This window comes from Diabrotica virgifera, chromosome 8, assembly GCF_917563875.1.
Source record: "Diabrotica virgifera virgifera chromosome 8, PGI_DIABVI_V3a".
Taxonomy (NCBI): domain Eukaryota; kingdom Metazoa; phylum Arthropoda; class Insecta; order Coleoptera; family Chrysomelidae; genus Diabrotica; species Diabrotica virgifera.
The window spans coordinates 226,978,578-226,996,772 of record NC_065450.1 but is presented as its reverse complement, the minus strand read 5'-3'; the positions used below and the strand labels follow the sequence as shown (position 1 = coordinate 226,996,772).

Here is an 18,195-nt window from a genome sequence, read left to right as displayed (position 1 = left end):
TTTAAAGCAACAGGTACGTAATAATTGTAAATGTAGCATAAGTACCTACCTATTTGAACATACCAAAATACATAGTATGTAATACTTTTATTTACATAATTTGATTACCATCAAAATTTCTATCAATATTCACCTAATATATTGTTTTCTTACTCTATGTTTTGTTGTATTTTTTCAATTCTAAATCATTTCAATTCAAAATCAAAATAATTTGATTTATGTAATTCAAAAATGTCAAAAGTTTAATCTGTTTGGTTAGTCGATCTTCGCATATAATGACACGTTGTCTCCGTGGCGAAGCGTTTAATGCGAATGAACCCCAATACAACGCCAATACCAACCGTGCTGATAAGTTGGCTCGAATCCCAATAGAAACTTTTATTTTTTTATTTTTTTATACATTTTATGCTTGTAAGTATATTTATTATATAATTTTATTTTCAGAAAATACGTATTTAGTGAAAAAATTTTCCGACAATTAATGTTCAGAAATCATTTGTGGCATTTTTAATGTGTTTGTGTGTGTTTTAATCTTTTATTATTTTAATTTTTGGCACTGTTTTAATAAAAATGTTTGAGAAGTAGTAAGTATAAATTAGTTTAATATTTAAATAAAATATAAACAAAACGTATATTAATTTCGTTTATAATCATATAATAGAAGTGTAACTTCTTACGTGCGTACAAAGTACACACACATTCTTTTTTTATACAATTTTTTTTTTAAATTTACCAAAATAATATTTTCACTTCTAACAAATTTTTTTAGATAACTTGGGTCATTCTGAGCAAAAAAGATCTCTTGTCATTTTTTTCTAAAATTGATTGTTGGCGAGGTATACGCGATTTAAAATTTGAAAAATGCAAAATTGCTATTTTCGAGGCTTAATAACTCGATTAAAAATTATATTATGAAAGTTAGAAGGTGATCAAATCAAAGTTTAAAATCCCTCCTTCAAGATACTGAAGAAATTTTTGTCATTTGATTGAAGATTGGGAAAGTAAAGACAGATCCGCATTACCATAGTCTACCGGACATCATAGAAAAACCTGGCGAATTTGAACGTCCCCGTAAGATTTGGGCAGCCCTTAATCGAATTAGAACAAACTGTGTAAGATGCGCCGACTCCCTCTACAGATGGGGTAAACTTCCCTCGCCTTCTTGTGACTGCGGCGCTGCAAGACAGACGATCAGACACATTGTTCAGGACTGCCCACGCAGACCATACACAGGCGAACCTATAGACTTTGCAATGGCAACCGAAGGGTCAATCGAATATATGAAAAAACTGGACATCTGTTTGTGATGCATTCTATAATGCATAAATCTAAATATATTCTTAGATGTACTTAAGCCATACGCTAAATAAATAAACTCACGATAATTCATTAGAGTGAGTAATAGCCATTGCATTCGAGTAGAATACTATACTTTTTCTACGACTTTTTTTATTTGGATTAGTAGAAAACTATAATTATCAACTATTAACATTGTTTAAAATCAAAAGATTTTATTTTTCATAAGAAAACATATTTTATATAACTATGGCAACACTGTTAGAATCATAGAAATGTCATGTCATTAGTGTCATCGTATATAATGGCAGTGGCTTTTAAAATAAGACATATGTTAAGGCAATTACATGAAAAACAACGTTTGCTCCCAATAAAAATCTATTGTACAATCAACAGTAAGTAAAACAGAATTCAATGATATAAATTTCATATGCGTAAACCCTTTTACGGAATTAGTACCCTTTATTTATGTTTAGCTTTTAACAACGTCAATCTTAAAATGTCAAATGTTGAAATTTAAACGTAAAAAATATGCTGATTATTGTTAGATACAGTTAAAATCCTTTAAAAATTTTTCGGAGTTAAATTTTAAGTAATTTTATTTGCTAATAATAAGTATATAAAAGTGCCATTTACCATTGAATCTAACTTCAACCCGTGAGTAATGACCCGTGAGTAACTTCAGCCCGTGAGTAATGAACTATCACTCACGGGTAAAATGAGTGTTATTATCTATTCAAAAATAGTGGGTAATGAGCATATTATTAAACGGTCGTAGAAAAAATATATTATTTATTATTGTATATCTCGTAATAATATTCAATATATTTTAGAATTATTCCCCATTCTAGCCTATCAGCTGTCATCTTGTTGCGTTATTCTGAACTCAACTATAGCATTTTGCTAATTTTGTTTAAAATATCATTTCTCATTAAACTGTTTCTTATAACTAAACATCTTTTCATTATTTTCCACAGTAAAAGTTCATTTAGAGTTATCACCGACTAGTTTTGTGGATTATTACACAAGTTAATTAAGTAAAATGCATTTCATCCCCCGTAAGTGTGTAATAATTCAATTAAAGCAATGCATGTTTTACTTAACGTGTTTTATATAACGTTAGTATTATATAGCTCGTGTATTTCGAAGAGAAACAATTGCGATCTGGGGACCAATTCCAGTTTATAGGCGCACATGCGAACCGTCTCGTCTCTCTTTATACTCACTCCAGGACGCTCATCTGGCTTTCTACAACTTCCATACACCAACTCACCAACTCACTATAACTTGCCTGTGCTGTGTGAGCTGTAACGCGAGTGAAGACAGCTTTATGTAATTAAGTTACGACGTTATAACTGTCTTGGTGGCACTTTGTCACTACAATTGCCGAGAAAATATTTACCGTTGGTTTCTTTTGCTTCATTTACTTTATACAAATATAGGCAACTTGAATTTACAGCTTAAATTTTGATTTTTAATGGGCATTATGATTGCCATTAAAAGTTTGCCATCGAAAGTTTTTTCTTTATGTTAATAATGATTCAACAGAGTATTTAGTTAATATAGAAAAGTTGGGCACCAAGTCTGTAAGAAGAAAAATTGTAAAACGAAACGGAACGTTAACAAATGAATTTGAATTGCCATCTAACTGTCGTCATGTAAAGACACATAAACTCACTTTGCAACCCACGTGATGGAGAAAGTCATACTTTGCCGAAGGGCATAATTCGTTATAAATACCACTCATCCTATTGGGACTGTGCAAGTTCGGCAAAGCGACACCTGGTTTCTACGCTCTCCAACTTTATTCGCACTTTTAATTATATTGGCCAATTATATTAGTCCTGGTTACTGGATAATTGTCAAGGCCATAGTCCAAAAACATAATAAGAAGAAAAAATAAGATTCAGGTTATGTTATTAAAACGTAAACAATTGTATGTATTAAATAAAATTAGTTATTAAAATGCAGTACTGCAAGCAAAATATAATTAATTAAATTTACCTTTATATAATAATTGCATATAATATCAATATTGCGGAGCAACATATAATTTTTCTTCTTCAATGATAATAGATATGAAATGTACGTCAATTTGACAATTTCAGTTGACAATATGAATTATTTAAGATAGTTGCAATATTTCTCCGCGACTCGCGCACGATCGTTTCACGTATCCCTTCCAAGTACTTGCACGAAGAATAGAATTGTGGGCAAATATGCGATTATAGTATAATTATATACCGTTTAAAGGGTTCTCATCCTGGTATTTCTTTGGTGGCTCAGCTTGCAATTAGCCTGTTTTAACACTGATGATGATTTTGTAAAAAATCCAAAAAAAGTTCTGTGATGTAGCCCTTAAAGGGATTTTAATAAACACTTTTATACCTTTTACAAAGGATTTTTCATTTTTGTGATTGATGGTAAACAGCCACTAGCCAGCTACAGGAAAAATTCTTCCTTTTCCTTGGGGATTTTGACTTATTTACGTTCATGAATGCAAAAGAAATTGGAATAAAATAATTATTTGAAAAAAATAACAAAAATAGTACGCGAGCACTATTTTTCAGCTTTGTTCATTTGGTTTATCATTTTGTAAGCTTTTTTTTGTCTTCCATATAATTCATTTTCAATTTACCTAACTTTTCTGATGGGTGTCCACGGAGATGGATTTTTGAAGGAGGTCGGCAAGAAGATTTAGACTAGGACACATAAGAAACGACGACATTTATTAGACAACAAATGGGAATAGAAAGAATAATCATAGATGACATCGAATAACAGCAGTTAATATGGTACGGACACGTAAGTCGAATGGAGGAAAGACTAAACAATAATTTCAAAAGAGTATTTGAATGGACCCCCACAGAAAAACGAAAACTAGGAAGATCAGAAATCACACAGATAAAGGGCACCTCCAAGGTGATTTCTTCTTTTTCTTATTTTTGTATAGACATGACTCTGTCTGTTTTTTCAATGTGCCTCTAATAAGTTGTCGTTCCTATTAGAAATGGCAGGCGTGCTGGGCCCATAACCTATTAGAAATGGCAGATAATAAAAGGTAGAAATAAACGTAAACAAACTATTTATTTTAACCGAAAAACCGTAATATTACAATATACAAAGAAATTAAGACATGTGTTTCTACTACGAGATATTTTAACAGACTAAATATCGAACGCAGAACTAACACCAACATACAGTTCTGGCATTCACATCCCTTGTAACATGTGCAATCTTAGGTAAGAGTGTATCGCCCTAATGCATTCGGAGAATTGGCTCACATGTGTATTCTAACACTCTTAACAAAAATAATAAAGTTGAATTCTAACAGTTCCATCGTTTTCCTGGTCTTCCTAGTGATCGTCTTCCTATTGGGGAACCGTCTCTCGCTGTCCTGACTACTATATTTGTTGTCATTCGGCTTATGTGGTCATTCCATTCTATTCTTCTGCTTCTTACCCAGTTATTAATGTTATCCACCTTGCATCTCCGTCGTATATCTGTACTTCTAGCTCTGTCCCATAGAGTTTTACCATCGATTTTTCGAAGGGTTTTCATCTCAGCTTGAAAGGTGATTTCGGAAAGACATTTAAGAGGAGAAGACTGCCACACTACAAAGACGTGGCGATTATGAATGGAAACGAGGAAAACGCTGTAAAACCGGTTTAATATGACTTTTCCGATGACTGGAATTATTACTATTCCAGTCATCCACTATATTATTATTAATTGATGGATTCGACCGTTACTTGATGGAAGTTCATTTTATCTCACAATAAAACACTGAAAAACGTTTGTTTTCTATACTTCCACAAACTTTGTGGAAGTATAGAAAACAAACGTTTTTCAGTGTTTTATTGTGAGATATTATTATTACTTTATTTCGAGCGGTCCTGTATACAGGGTGTAACAAAAATACAGGTCATAAATTTAATCACATATTCTGGGACCAAAAATAGTTCGATTGAACCTAATTTACCTTAGTACAAATGTGCACGGAAAAAAGTTACAGCCCTTTGAAGTTACAAAATGAAAATCGATTTTTTCCAATATATCGAAAACTATTAAATATTTTTTATTGAAAATGGACATATGGTATTCCTATGGCAGTAGTATTTTAAGAAAAAATTATAATGAAATTTGGACACCCCATAAAAATTGTATGGGTGTTTGGTTCTTTTAAACCCCCCCAAACTTTTGTGTACGTTCCAATTTAATTATTATTGAAGAGCCATTAGTTAAACACAAGTTTTTAAACACTTTTTTGTCTCTTAGGACTTTTTCAAAAGTCAGTTTTTATCGAGATATTTGAATATTTGTCAAATCCACCACATATTTGTATATGGTAAAGTACGGTTATGGAGACTTGTAATAATATGAAAATTTATTTATGATTTACATTTTTAAGTATATTTTGAACCATATTAAAAAAGAAGCAACATCTCGATAAAAGATGCTTTATCAAAAAAATACAAAGAGGCAAAAAAGTTTTGAAAACACTGTGTTTAACTAATGGTACCGCAGTAATAGTTTAATTGGAACGTACACAAACATTTGGGGGGTTTAAAGGAACAAAACCCTCATAAAATTTTTATGTAAACATATTAAAAAAGAAGCCGCAACAAGATAAAAACTGCCTTATCGAAAAAATACTAAAAGGCAAAAAAGTTTTAAAAATAGTGAATTTAACTAATGGCACAACAATAATAATTTATTTGGAACGGACACAAAAGTTTGGGGGATTTAAGGGAACAAAACCCCCATAAAATTTTTATGGGGTGCACAAATAATAAAAAAAATAATAGTCTCCCGTTTTATACCGCTCACACGGCTTTGGGAGTATAGCAGGGTAGTCTGCTATATCTAGGGCCTACGGTATACAAGGAAGGTAACAGGGCCAGTGCTACGCTTCAACCGCCTATTATTACCCCTGGTTTTACCCAAGGTACTCATTTTATTCAGGCTGAGTCGACCTGGGGCCTATAAACATTTAAAAATGTCTAGTTGTTCTTGCCGGCGGTAGGATTTGAACTCCGGACCACCGGTACGCTAGCCTAGCACACTACCACTCGGCTACGCCGGCCCATGGGGTGCACAAATCTCACTATAATTTTTCTTTAAGATGTTCTTTCCATAAGAATGCTACATGTCCATTTTCAACAAAAAACCTCTAATAGTTTTCGATATATTCAAAAAAATTCAAAAAAAGGGCTGTAACTTCTTTTGTGTGCATATTTGTACTACGGTAAGTTAGGTTCATTCGAACTTTTTTTTGGTCCCAGAATATGTGGTTTAATTTATGACCTGTATTTTTGTTACACCCTGTATATTTCTTACAAAGTTAGTTAAATAATAAATATTTCTTAAGTGTCCCAAGCTTTTAAACTTTTCCTTTCACAAGCTGTACTCTCTCTCTCTCTCTCTCTCGTCTTATACACTCTATCTTATAATCACGTCCTGACAAGCCATACAATATTAGTTGCATAAATTTCGTGGATGCCTTGGGATCCCATTACGAACTAGGAACATTACAAGGAAGAAAACAATTGCAAGCTACATTTACTACCCTGATGATGGCATCATCTGGTGCGAGCATCGTTAAAACTCGATTTTATGTGCAAGTGAAACCACAAGATCGACAAAACGAGAGAAGCGTAGAAGAAGAGGGGCTTAACGTAAGTGAAGTTAGTCTTGTTACGAATTCAAAAACCATTGGCGGTTACAGGAAAAAGCTGGCTGTCTGCAAATAGGAAGACAAAAATCTAATATACATTATTGTCTAATGTACAATATTGAGAGAAAGTCTGAAGGGTAGCGTGTTTTTTTGATAATATTGAACTTATTATAAAGTTGTGGGATAATATTGAGAATATTTTTTTCATGTTTTCAGGTACATAAAATATCTATAAAATTGTTTGTGAAATTAAAAACAGGTTATGTTTAAAAAAATACAGGATCCTTTGTAAAAGGTATATTTAAAAGACCCAATAAGGGTTACATCACAAAGCAAAACGTTTTCGGATTAACAAGTAATCCATCATCAGGGTTAAGCCCTAAAATGATAAGTATAACCTAATTAAAATCTACAAGGAAAAGAAAATGTTTTTCCTGTAGTTGGCTGTATACCATGAAAAGCAACAATTGGAAAAAATCCTTTGTAAAAGGTAAAAGATTTTATCAAAATCCCTTTAAAGAGCTACATCACAACAAAACCTTTCCGATTGTTTACATTCCAGTTGTTTACATTCAAATGACTTTCATTGAAATTTCATTCATTGGAATGTAAACAACTCAATTTGGATCCCACGTGTTGGGAAATTTCAATACATTAACTTAGGGCATTATCCTAGTTGCATTGTGACCATCATAAGCCATTTTATTAAAGTATGCACTTTTAACGCATCTATGTTATATTTAAAGGGTTTTTACCCGGATATTTTTCTTTGGTGGCTCAGCTAGCATTCAGTTTATCTAACACTGATAATGATTTTTTTATAAAAATCGAAAACGTTTTGTTGTGATGTAGCCCTTTAAAGGGATTTTAATAAAATTTTATACCTTTTATAAAGGATTTTTTCCAATTTTTATAACCTAATTAATAAAAGACAATGTTGTAAAAGTTGACTAAGGTCACGGTTCTTAGACATTACTACGGTTGCCTAAATCGACTAACCAATGAACATTAAGGGTGAGGTTACGTCACGGAGTTTACTGTCATTTGAATCGTAATATGATTTTTTTCGAATCCTGAGAAAACCAAGTGTTTTAAAAAAATTTAAACGCAGGATGCAAGATTACATTATTACCGAGGGCGGAAAGCCCCTTAGAATAAACAAGCAGATTCTATTGAATGAAATATTTGAAATTAAATATCACACTTCTCTTTTATTTTCAGCCCTGTAACTTATTAAAATAAACATTATAGAAGTTTTCAGGGACTTTCAGCCCTCGGTAATAATGTAGTCTTTCATTCTGAGTTTAAATTTTTCAAAAATATTTATTAGTTTTCTCAGGATTCGAAAAAAATGAATACAATTAAAACACATTGAGAATTTTGACATGCGTCAAAATTTTGCATTAACTCAATGTAAAATTCTGAACTGTTGAATGTCAGCTTCCCTAATAATTATTGTACATCAAAAGACATTAGAAACTATTTGTAGAGGATTGAAATCTGTATTGGAAATAACTGTTAAAATTGGTCTACGTAATTCAACATATTCCAAAATTTTGTAAAAATGTAATACATTTTAGTTTTCAGCCCAAACTTAGGCCACACACAATGCAAAAATATTCACATTTTTGAACTGTCAATATTTTTATTTTATCATCTATTGTTTAAAAACAATACAGTTGATAAGATACCCTCAGTTGCGGAGAAAGGATTATTAATAAAGATTTTTTTATTCAGTCAATGGTGTGAGCACTGTCAGTTAAATAGTAACGTGTGGCCTTACTTTTACACGCATGCCTATTGTGGCAAATGTATCATATTATTTTTCAAAATTTTGGAATGCATTTAAATCGTAGAACAATTTTAACTTTTGATTTTAATACAGATTTTAATTCTCTACAAGTATTCTCTCATGACTTTTGATGTAAAATAATTAGGGAAGCAGGAATTCAACAATTCAGAATTTTACATTGAGTTTCCTATGGCCCTTTTTACGATTCGCCACCCGGTATAAGATAAAATGTGTACTATTTGTCTAATTATTTCATAATAACACAAATAATACACATATATACACAATAACACACATTCAATGATCGAAAATCATTTAAAAATATGGGAATGTAAACTCTTGTGACGTAAAGTCAAAAATATAAGTCTCCCCACCACCGCCGGACAAGACAACCGTAATAAAGTCTAATAACCGTGGACTAAGGTTAAGAATTGACAGAGGCCATACTTAAAATAGCATGCACGCGTGAGCTAAAAAGTTATGGGTAAAAACCCTTTAAAAGTTGCAATATCTTAAATGATACTACATATTGTGAATAGAATCGATGGATGTTGCAAATATTGCTGGATATTACCCAGGGCAACACAGGACTCTAACCCACGTGGATGTGACATGAAAGGGATGAAATATTGAGAATTGAGTGTCAACTGAACTAAAGGTGAAGGAACTTTAGAAGTATGTCAGAGACAGACTGTCAATGCAACGTTATGAACTGTTTTGTTACTTCAACCAACGAATTTAAAGTTTATGTTGATGTTGAAAATAAAATATTATCAAATATCCATATATTGGTGTTAGAAATATTCGAACCTAAATGTAAAAAATTGTGAAATATGTGATGATTAAATATATTATGAACATGACAAAATAGTAAATAGGTACTAGGAGTTATGCAGTCAGCAATACATTAGGATATTACAAATGTGAAAATAGACTTAGAAATATTAAAAAGGCCTTTTACGTAAAACGTCTAAGATATCAGAATTTGTTTAATGTGTACACTAATGTACAATTCTAATTTATTCATCAATGTGTTAGTGTTTTGATGACTGATAATTTCGATCTAATTTGTTGAGTATATATAAACCTGACAAAATTAGAGAGTGATGATATATTTCGTTTGGCTGAAGAAATTTTGTTGTTATGTGCGAATGAGAATGAGACTAAAACACTTGTAGAGACTGATAACACAAGAAACTCAACCCCAAACCGCCCGAAAATGAATGAATGAATAAGGAAAAAGGGTGGAGAGGATCAGGATAGCGACATCTATTAACGAGAAATGAGAAGTCTCAGATTTAAATAAAAAAGAATGTGTGTGTACTTCGTACGCACGTAAGAATTTATACTTCTATTATATGATTTCTTAAAAATAAATATACAGTGGAACCCCGATAAGTCGGCCCCCGATAACCCGGAAGTCCGGCTAACCCGGACCGATTTTCATCAGACAAAAATTTAACAAGTAAACACTTTTACAATTTTATCAAATAAAAATGTATGTAGGCAAAATAATATTTGAGAGATAATGTGTATTTGTGTAATTTGAACTACATATACAATAGTAAAAATGATTCATGCACACGGCGGCAGAGCAATCGTCTCGGCTTATCGGAAAGAACAGGCACCTGTCTGTATTCATTTTCCTTTATTTATGTCAAACTGTCTTAGCATTGTTTAAAATAGACGTGACTATTTAAAAATTATTTTTTAAAACAATGGTCTTAGTCTGTTCTTAAATAACAACATTGTTCCTTGTGACCGTATTGTGTGTAGTACAGTCGTATTAATCACTTCCGTTCTGTAATAGTGCTTCAGATTGTGTTTGCGTGATTTTTGTCTACGTAATGGTAACAAAACGTAAAAATGTTGAAGTGACAATGGAAAAGAAACTAGAAACAATAGGTAGGATTGATAAAGGCGAATCTTTAATCAATTTATCGCAGCATCATATGGTGTCGGTGTCGGTACATCTCTACTAGACTGAGTTTTTTACCAAGAAATGAACAAAACTCTACACTCTATACAACTATACGTAATTTAGATGTGTACTGTGCATATGTGTTTCATGTTTTTGTAATTATAATGGAGGTTATCTGTAAGTATACCGTATTTTATTAATTTTTACCATATTCTCCGGCTAACCCGGATTTTCGATAACCCGGATCGGCCGCGGTCCCGATTAATCCGAGTTATCGAGGTTCCACTGTACTTTAAACAGTTTGTTTTATTTTTTTTTAAACACCAAACTAATTTTGTGTTTACCGCTTTCAAAAAAATAAAAAAGAAAGGTATAGGATTGCTCCGGATTTGAACTCAAGACCTCTCGATCTCTGGCCGAATGCTATACCAAATACGCTACGAGGACTGTGTCCGTATCGGTTCGGACGTACCTAATGACAATCCACGGTAACAAACAGACAAGGTGAAGTATATTCAATATATACAATAAAATGTTTTAATAATACTCATCTTACTCCTGAGGAAGACAAATCCAAAGACAGAAAAATTATAATAAATATATTTACTAAAAACACTAATATATTCTTTTCACACCTTTTCTTGCACTGATATATTTATACATAACTTGAAAGATTTAGCAACTAAACGCCATACTGTCTGTGTGCGCATTGCGCAGTATTATGAAATTTTACTCTCAATCGCGCCTAAAGAAATATAACTTCAAAAATAAATCTGAAAACTCTCTTGGAACCACTTTCTGGTAACATCCTTAATCTCTGCCTTTTACAATTTATAACCAAATCAGATTGACTGCTGAGTCTACCCTTATTCAAAAGTTTAGATTAGAAATTTTGTATGAAAAACTGACGCAGAGTGAAAATTTAAATAAATTTTAAGCTGTTAAGAAAAACAACATTTATCAAAGAGCTTTCCGAGTTCCAATATCAAAAAATATATAATACCCACATTACTATAATAATTTTGAATTTATAAATTATATGTAACTCACTTTTGTCTATTAGTCTGTCCATCATGTAGAAGCCTGTCTAATATAGTTTGAAAAAATGCCATTACATCTGTTAACCATTTGAAATAATTTACCTGTAACAAAATAAAATAAATTAGTGATCCAGTATAATAGTACATTTTTAATAATTTTCAATGTTAGTCATTTCAATGTGGATTTCCGAACATTTCTTAAGAGGTATGTGTCAAAGAAAATGGTCGCAACTTTTGTGTCAAAATCTGGTCATGTGGCAACAATTGCTTTAGAAGATTGGATAACGGTTACTTCTGATTGGTATACAACCGTTTGTTTACCAGAAGTTATCGCGAAACTCCGACATAGCAGCACACAACGGCGAATCATTCTACATCAGGATAATGCAAGGGCTTACACTGCCCAAAATACAATAGAGTTTGTGGGACTCCAAAACATCGAATTGTTTAACCATCCACCGTATAGCCCCGACCTAAGTCCCAACGACTTCTTCACGTTCCCAAAGATCGAGAATTCAATGCATGGGCACATGGGCAGCGATTCCAGTGGTCAGACGAAGCCATTGATGCTTTTAAAACAGCGATTTTGCAGGTGTTAATTGAAGACTGGAATAACTGTTTTACCAATTGGTTTGAACGTGTGCTAAAGTGTATCTATCTTGGTGGGACATATTTTGAAAAGCAATAAAGTACTTTAGGTCTATATATTTTTTTATCTTTATGACTATATGCAAAACTAAAAAGACAACTCGTACAAGAGCATATTCTGTTCAATTTCATGACAGAAACTACAGTTCTTCTTCTTAAAGTTCCATCTCCTAGCGGAGGTTGGATATCATAATGGCTATGGTCACTTTGTTGGCTGCTGCTCTGAACAGTTGTAATGAACTACAGTTAAACCATTCTCTAAGGTTCCTCAGCCAAGAGATGCGTCTTCTTCCTATGCTTCTTTTTCCTTGGATCCTTCCTTGCATAATAACTCTCAGCAACTCATATTTCTCTCCTCTGGTAATGTGACCCAAATATTCTAGTTTTCTTGTTTTTATTTTAAACTACAGTTACAATAGCTTGATTCAACTTTAGGATGATATAATTTAAATATTAAAATATTTAGTAACATTGTCAACTTGCAAGATAGGAATTCAACCATACGAACCATATTAAAACAAATAAAACCATAACCATGATAGAAAGAACATATTTTTTATAAATAGGTGCTGTTAAGGATCCATATTTCTCATAAATAAAACAGAAAATATTAAGACAAAAATCAAATCACCGCCCAACAGAAATCGCAATACCCTGTATATTGTACTATTAAGCCATAGATATAGAAAGTGTTTTTCGGAATTAGTGAATATCATTCGGGTAAAGACATTCCCAGAACAAAAAATAATATATTGGTTTTTCTACTGGCTAGTTTGATAAACAAATTTTGTAAACATTTGTCATGGAACTTTCTATTATACGGAGTATCACGAAAAAAGACTTGAATTAGACAAAAGCGTAGGTTTGGTGAATTGTTATCGAGGGTACGTAATTGTCCTTTTTTCTTTAGAAATTGAAAATGTTAATTTGTTTTTAATAAGAATGACTTACGGATTTTTGATTGTAGAAAGTTGGGTTTTTTGTGAGGACAGTAAAATTTGTTTGGATGGTGGTACGTTCTGATTGGTTGAAAAAAAAAGAGAGAGGGAGGTTTAAGGATTGAACGGAGCTTTGCCAGAGGCATAAAGATTATTGTGATTTGAATACCGGGCGAGAACACTACAGTTTTGCTGAGACGACGGTGCTAGTAGCCAAGTTTTATAAAAAGTATCTTTTGTGAAAAGTTTGTGGAAAGAGTTCTAACTGTGGTAGAGCAGACAGAAGAAATTAAAGAAATAACTGACTTGCTGTAAGTAATAAACAGATGTATAGTTTTATACTAGACCATGTCGATTAGTTGAGATATCCTTGTGTCTGGAGAGGAGTTTGTTCATGTAGTTAAGATTTGGAGCAGAGGAGTTAGCAGGAGTATTTGGAGAAATTGAAAAGTACGAGCAAGGTGGACAAGTCACAATCAAAGGAGAGTGAGGTGAAGTCAGCAATTTTGGGGACAAACGATTAGTTTTGTCATTTTAGTAAACAGAGACTATCAATCACGACCACCTACTTAAATGAGAGTTATTCGTTTTGTTGGTTTTTTTATTGAGAATTAATAGTTATTTATGATATAAGTGTTAAAAGTACACGTTTAAGGCACGCATGTGAAAGTTTGCAGAATGAGCGATAGCGAGTTCTGCAATTCACATGAGTGCCTTAAAAATGTACTTTTTAACACGCATATCATACAATATTTTTTCTACAAACGTAATTACAGGACAATATCTACAAAAACTTTTACTTAAACTTGACTGACATTTCATTTTTATATTTTTTTGACATTACATCAAAATTGCCTATACGGTCAATACGAACTGCAGTGCCTTAAAAATATTTTAAAGCACTAGTGCCTTAAAGTAACATTTTTAACGCTCGTATGGAATGCTAAAAATTGCATTTTTAACACGGTTGTAGAAAAAATAAATTATAATTTATCTTGAATCCCTAAAATTAAGAAATCTTTGATTTGGATATAAGTATAATTAATCTTTATTGATAATTTTGGGTGTATGATTTGATGGGTGTTTAAATTTTTTATTATTCTGATCATTGTATATGGTATCTATTTGTTTTTTTTTACCTTTAATAGTTTATTGATTTTAAAATATAACATTATTTGCTTTATAATTTCATAATTTTGCTGTAAATTTATTTTCCTATTGTTTATCCCTTTGCTCAAAGGCAACTAGAAAAAGATACTTTGAAGCCACATTTTGTTTTAATTAGTAAAAGAGCCCTAATATATCAACTTTATTTGTTAAAAAAAATAAGTCCAAGTAGAGAGAAGTTTAAAATAAATATTATAACATAAATTTGGGCAAATCATGACAATACATATTAAAGTTTAATTTTGCGCTCATGCTCATTTACAAAACCGTTTGTTCCTCTTCAGAGGATTGACTTCAGCTCGAGATCGGCAATTCTCATGACTGCGACGTCTGTAGCAGTATCTGCGAATCAGGCGAATAGAGAATGAGTATAAATTCATTAAAGGAGGAAGCCGACGACTGTGTTAATTCGGGGGTAATTGAATTTCACGCCTATGTTGGTGATATTCTTTGGAAAATGCCGACAAATTGCCTGCCTCTCGCCACCGCTGACGATTTGCCATTCACCAGCGATGTAGTCTTAATTCATGGCACCGGCATCGGCTCGTTACTTTAGCCTTTAATTGGATGTCTTAGAAGATGTTTATTTAAAGACAAGTATAATAAGGGACTCATAGTTGAAGCACAGTATAAAGAGGTTCCACAGTAGAACCACTCTCCGAAAAATTGGAAGTAAAATCTTTCAACGCGCAGGGCGGCTGCGCATTATTTCCTGGCCGCGCGAGAACCATTCTTCCATTGCTAGTCGAGTAGGAACGTACGGGTTAACAGTGCCGTATTTTGCTTAAATTGAGTTAGTTTTGTGAATAATTGTTAATATTGTGAAGTTGAACATGAGTAAAATTCGAACTGGTATTAGTCGGTGTTCAGCAAAAATGTGCACGAACAATTCAAAAAATTGTAACTACAGTTTTTTCCGATTTCCCAAGGAAGCTGATAGGTACGTATATAATTTTTAATTTGCTTATTTAACCACCTTAACAGAATAGCATCATTATTATTGGAAATAGTAAAATGTTACCTTCAGTTTTTTAAATACTTAAGATACAATAATTATGTTTACAAAGAGGAAATATTTTTTAAAGATTTTTTGATATATATTATATTATTATATATATATATATATATATATATATATATATATATATATATATATAAATTTGGGTTCAAAACGTCCTCCGACGCTGTCCGATGCCTTGTTGTCAATATCTTCTATCATTGCAATTTTCATCTTCTAATCGTCGTACACTCATTGATTATCTTACTCCTTGTATATCCACGTCGCTCTTGGCCTTCTTCTTTTCCTGTTTTCTGTAGGTATCCATTTCATAATTTTCTTTAGCAGTCTCTCCTCCACCATTCTCTGAACATGTCCCTACCACGTTAATTGTTTCTTCTCAATGCATCTATGACCGTTTCCTGTAAATTCATTCTTTGCTTTACTTACTCATTTCTAACCCGGTCCAATCTCGATGTTCTACTTGATCTTCTTAGGGCGTCCATCTCGGTAGCTTCTATTTTACTTTTTTGGTGTTCCTTTACTCTCCATGTTTCGGATCCATATACCAATGTGCTCTTAATCATGGTGTTGTATATTCTCATTTTTCTTTGTTTCTCTATCTTGGTACTCCACAAAACTCCGTTCAATGATTTAATTATATCTCTAATTATCGTTCTTTCTTTATTGACTGTGCTCTTAATTTCTGCATCGTCCGCATCTTCTTTGCTGAAATTAATTCCCAAATACTTATATTTACCACAACTAGTTATTTTCTGATTATATTGTCCAATATCATATCAGTTGAATCTTCACCTAGGCATAAATATTGTGTTTTTTCTACATTCATCTGCATATTATACCGGGTGTCCACTTATATTTTCCCCCATTTTAACTACGTATAACTTCTAAACGGCTCAGGATAGAAACATGAGGTTTCCGCTGAAATGTTTTATTTTAGTAAAAGTTTTGTATGAATCGATTGAGTTTTTTATATCGCTTTCAATTACGAAAATAAAAATGGCGGATTTTTGAAAAAAACTTTGTTGACTTTTTTTAATAGAACACTCAGTATATTTTTATGTAAATTGAAAGAACGATCATTCACCTAGCCAGCGATATAAAGTTTTCTAAAATCGGTTCTCAAATCACTGAGTAATTAATTTTTAAAATGAGAGGTGCAACGTGGATATTACATACCTAAATAACATAGCTAAGCAAATTGATATTATGTGATGTGTTTCCACATTGCATCTCTCATTTTAAAAATTAATTGCTCAGTTATTTGACAACCGATTTTAAAAAATATTATATCGTTGGATAGGTAAATGACCATTTTTTCAAGTTAAAAAAAAATATACTGGGTGTTTTAATAAAAAAAGTCAACAACATTTTTTTTTTCAAAAATCCGCCATTTTTTATTTAAAAGCGATATGAAAAATGGCCATTTACCTAAAAACTTGAAAAAACGATAATTTACCTATCTAACGATATAAAAAATTTCAGAATCGGTTGTCAAATTACTGAGCAATTAATTTTTAAAATGAGAGATGCAATGTGGAAATCACATAACATAATATCAATTTGCTTAGTTAGAGAGTTGCACCTCTCATTTTAAAAATTAATTACTCAGTGATTTGACAATCGATTTTGAAAAACTTTATATCGCTGGATAGGTGAATGACCTTTCTTTTAATTTACAAAAAAATATACTGGGTGTTCCATTAAAAAAAGTCAACTACGTTTTTTTAAAAAATCCGCCATTTTTCTTTTCGTATTTGAAAGCGATATAAAAAATTAAATCCATTCAGACAAAACTTTTACTAAAATAAAATATTTCAGCGAAAACCGCATATTTCTATCTTGAGCCGTTTAGAAGTTATAGGCAGTTAAAATGGGGGAAAATATAAGTGGACACCCAGTATTATATATTCATGAAAGTTAATAATAGCCGGAAAATTTAGTGTTGTCTAAATAGTAAGTAAATTTATTTTATTTTCAGAGCACGAAATTGGGCAATGTTGTGCCAGAGAGAAGATTTGTTAAAGAAAACAAACTTAAATTTGAACAGATTATGCAGTGTGCATTTTGAAAATACTATGTTTTCACATAAAACTCGGAACAGGTTATGTAAAAACGCAGTACCACGTTTATTTCTTTCAATAGAAGACAGTCCAAACCAACATTCAAATGTTGATCAAGGTGAGTTTATATGTTTGAAAGCTGAAATTTCCGTGTAAACCTAAGAATGTTCTGCTAATTATATTGTTGACGTATAAATTTGTTGTATTGTAGTATTGCAATAAATTATAGCTTGTTTACTATGTAAACAACTTTACTATTTGTTATTAAAAACATATCAAACTTATTTTGAAACTATTTCTTGTGTAATGTTATATTTTATTAGTTTTTGGTGTAATAAACCACAACTTATAAAATTCAATATTATCAACATCAAAATCGGAATTGATTGTGTGACCACATTATTCCTTCATTCAACTCATTTTTAATCCCCTCGAAATTAAAGGTAATTTTTGATCTGGAAATACCAAGCTGCCCCTTGCAATCTATCTGCTCTGTACAAAAATATTTAAGCGGAATTTTGACGTGGAAATACCACAGTATATTGAGGGAAATTCCATCTATATACTGTGGAAATACCATATATTGTCGAAATAAAAGACGGTATGAAACTTTCTAAGAAATTATAATCCATTTG

At 31.9% G+C, this 18,195-nt stretch overlaps 2 protein-coding genes across 2 annotated transcripts in view; one reads left to right on the top strand and one right to left on the bottom strand.

The window, feature by feature from the left end:
• LOC114331806 (roundabout homolog 1-like) overlaps positions 1–18,195 on the bottom strand; it is a 776,276-nt gene that overhangs the window by 430,824 nt on the left and 327,257 nt on the right. The window lies entirely within an intron of this gene.
• LOC126890638 (52 kDa repressor of the inhibitor of the protein kinase-like) overlaps positions 14,999–18,195 on the top strand; it is a 128,630-nt gene continuing 125,433 nt past the window's right edge. Inside the window, exons 1-2 of the mRNA XM_050659730.1 lie at positions 14,999–15,419; positions 17,479–17,678. Coding sequence (XP_050515687.1) covers positions 15,313–15,419; positions 17,479–17,678 — 307 coding nt within the window. The 5' untranslated portion in view covers positions 14,999–15,312. The remainder of the gene's footprint in view (positions 15,420–17,478; positions 17,679–18,195) is intronic.